We start from the raw sequence: 2,308 nt of genomic DNA, 5'->3' as shown, positions 1-2,308 counted from the left end.
GCTAAAATCGTTGAATTTTTCCAAATCGTTGACTTGGGTATTTGATTTAAAATAAAATTTGAATCATAGATAAAAATAACACCAAAATAGATTATTTTAATCCTTTCTGGTATTAATTTAATCCTAGAGAGATTAAAATGTTGCAGATTATTTTAATCCATTCTGGCGTTATTCTATCATCTCACGTTTTACTATGAATATTTCAAATATAATTCTAAAAAAAATTATTTCAGAGAACTGCGTTTATCCGATATATAAAATGAAAACAAATTACGTTTTTCGATCTTTTCAAAAAATTATAGTTTATGCTTGTCAAGGGAACCTGGCAATTTATTATGCAGAAAAAGATAAGGCCAAGAGTGCGTATTGTTTTTATAAAAACTTAAATAATTAGTACACGATTTCAGCTAGCAGATGACAGGGAGTAAAAGTCATTTAGTGAAATTCAGAATCCTTAATTTTTGCCCTAGGGTAAAAATGAATCCAAGTTTCATACGATCGAACAATTTTCCTCCCTGTCGTCTGCTATCTAAAAGCGCCATTTTTGTGCATGTTGGATAAAAAAAGTAAAAAAATTGTAAAATTAAATTTTTTTTTTAATTTACAGGAGAATGTGTCTCTAAATTTGATGATGATGATGATGATAATTATTACTATTGCACATATGAGCGACTAAATTTAACTCATAGATCTCTGTTTCGCGAAAGAAAGAAAAAATGAAACTAAAGAAATGAAATAAATAAAATATTACTATGTTTTGTGTACAATTATATTTTTAAATAAATTTTCGAAACTAATAAAATTGGAGATGATTTCTTAATTCCTAGAATATAAAATTATAAAACACCTTTTTTAATTCTATTTAATTTGAATTTAAAAATTTTCTAAAATTAAAAATGTTTCAAAATAAATAAATTTACATAGTGAATAGAAACGGAGTCGCAGTTATCAAAAATATAAAATAAAATTCTAAAAGAAGTATCATGCAATAAAAAATAAAAGTACAAATTTTTATGTTTACCGATAAGTAAAAAATTGTTCTGAAATTTATATTTCTAAACGATTTTACCAACATTACGCGGACGAAATTCAACGAACTTAAATATATCTTTGTGTAGTTATTTCGTTTCATTTAAAAAAAAGTTTTCAATTTTCACACAATAAAAAAAAAAAATTCAATATGAAATTTTTTATTTCTATTATTTTATTGATTATATCTGTGTTAAGCAGTAATTGCCAATCAACAAATAATAATAATCATTTGAGACATGCCAGCTATTACATGAGTAGAATGGACGCCGAAGGTATGTTATTTTTCTCACTTACAAATTTCATATTGTATATGAAACTAGAATCTGCATAAAATTAAAAATAGTATAAATATTTTAAATATAATTCTAAAAAAATTATTTCAGAGCACTGTATTTATCCATTAATTAAAACGAAAAAAAGCTTTATTTTTAGAACTATAAAGAGAATTATAGTTTATGCTTGTAAAGGGAAACTGAAATATTATAAAAAAAAAGATAAAGCAAAGAGTACGTATCGTTTTTGTAAAAACTTTAATAATTAATAAAGAGCCATTTTTTGTATTTTGGATGAAAAGGAAAATAAATTATAAAATTAAATTTCTTTTTTTAATTTACAGGAGAATGTGTTTCTAAATTTTATGATAATAGTTATTACTATTGCACACATGAGTTAAATGCATTTTACTATTAGATCTTTCTCTCTCAGAAGAAACTCTAAATAACTGTAATTAATAAAATATTACTGTTAATTGTATACAATGATATTTTTGAATAAATTATCGAAATAAAATTGGAGATAATTTCTTAATTCTTAGAATATAAAACACCTGTTTTTAATTCTTTAAAATAATATATAAGTGGTATTATAAAAATTCAAAATATTTGTTATCACACTTAAAATCCTGTCAGTTATCAAGAAAATAATATAAAAATCATATCAAATAAAGCAGCCTGCATTTTTTAATTTATAAAAATTTTTTATTTTTCTGAATAATAGTAAAATTGTTTAACAATTTTTTTATCTCTTTTGCGATTTCACAAAATATTTCCGGGAAGAAATAATAAAAAAGAAACCAAAAAATTTATCCTTTTGGTAACAAAAATATTTAGCATACTAATTTTTAAAAAGAAACTTTCTTATTCAAAGATGTTCTAAAATTGAAAATGTTTCAAAATAAATTTTATAGTGCATAGGAACATAGTCTGGAATTCTATTATTTAAATATTTAAACAATTTTAAATAATATTCATCGTAAGAATTCAATTATTTTCATAAA

The 2,308-nt window shown here is 22.4% G+C and overlaps 1 protein-coding gene across 1 annotated transcript; it reads left to right on the top strand.

Annotated features, from left to right (window-relative positions):
* The first annotated feature begins 1,052 nt into the window (after positions 1-1,052).
* On the top strand, positions 1,053-1,826 carry LOC122499872. Its single transcript, XM_043608441.1, has 3 exons — positions 1,053-1,304; positions 1,416-1,538; positions 1,649-1,826. The coding sequence occupies exons 1-3, from the start codon at positions 1,181-1,183 to the stop codon at positions 1,720-1,722; spliced, it is 321 nt and encodes a 106-aa protein (XP_043464376.1). The 5' UTR covers positions 1,053-1,180; the 3' UTR covers positions 1,723-1,826.
* Positions 1,827-2,308: the final 482 nt, after the last annotated feature.

The sequence above is a fragment of the Leptopilina heterotoma genome, unplaced genomic scaffold (genome assembly GCF_015476425.1).
Source record: "Leptopilina heterotoma isolate Lh14 unplaced genomic scaffold, ASM1547642v1 Lhet_177, whole genome shotgun sequence".
In the NCBI taxonomy this organism is placed as follows: domain Eukaryota; kingdom Metazoa; phylum Arthropoda; class Insecta; order Hymenoptera; family Figitidae; genus Leptopilina; species Leptopilina heterotoma.
This window is presented reverse-complemented; position numbering and strand designations above follow the sequence as displayed.

What these genes read in the sequence shown, in the direction of transcription:
- LOC122499872 (XM_043608441.1), top strand. Translation starts at nt 1,181, where the DNA reads ATGAAATTTTTTATTTCTATTATTTTATTGATTATATCTGTGTTAAGC. An exon ending in GAGTAGAATGGACGCCGAAG is followed by an intron (nt 1,305 to 1,415) that starts GTATGTTATTTT and finishes AAATTATTTCAG; the next exon opens with AGCACTGTATTTATCCATTA. An exon ending in AAAAAAAGATAAAGCAAAGA is followed by an intron (nt 1,539 to 1,648) that starts GTACGTATCGTT and finishes TTTAATTTACAG; the next exon opens with GAGAATGTGTTTCTAAATTT.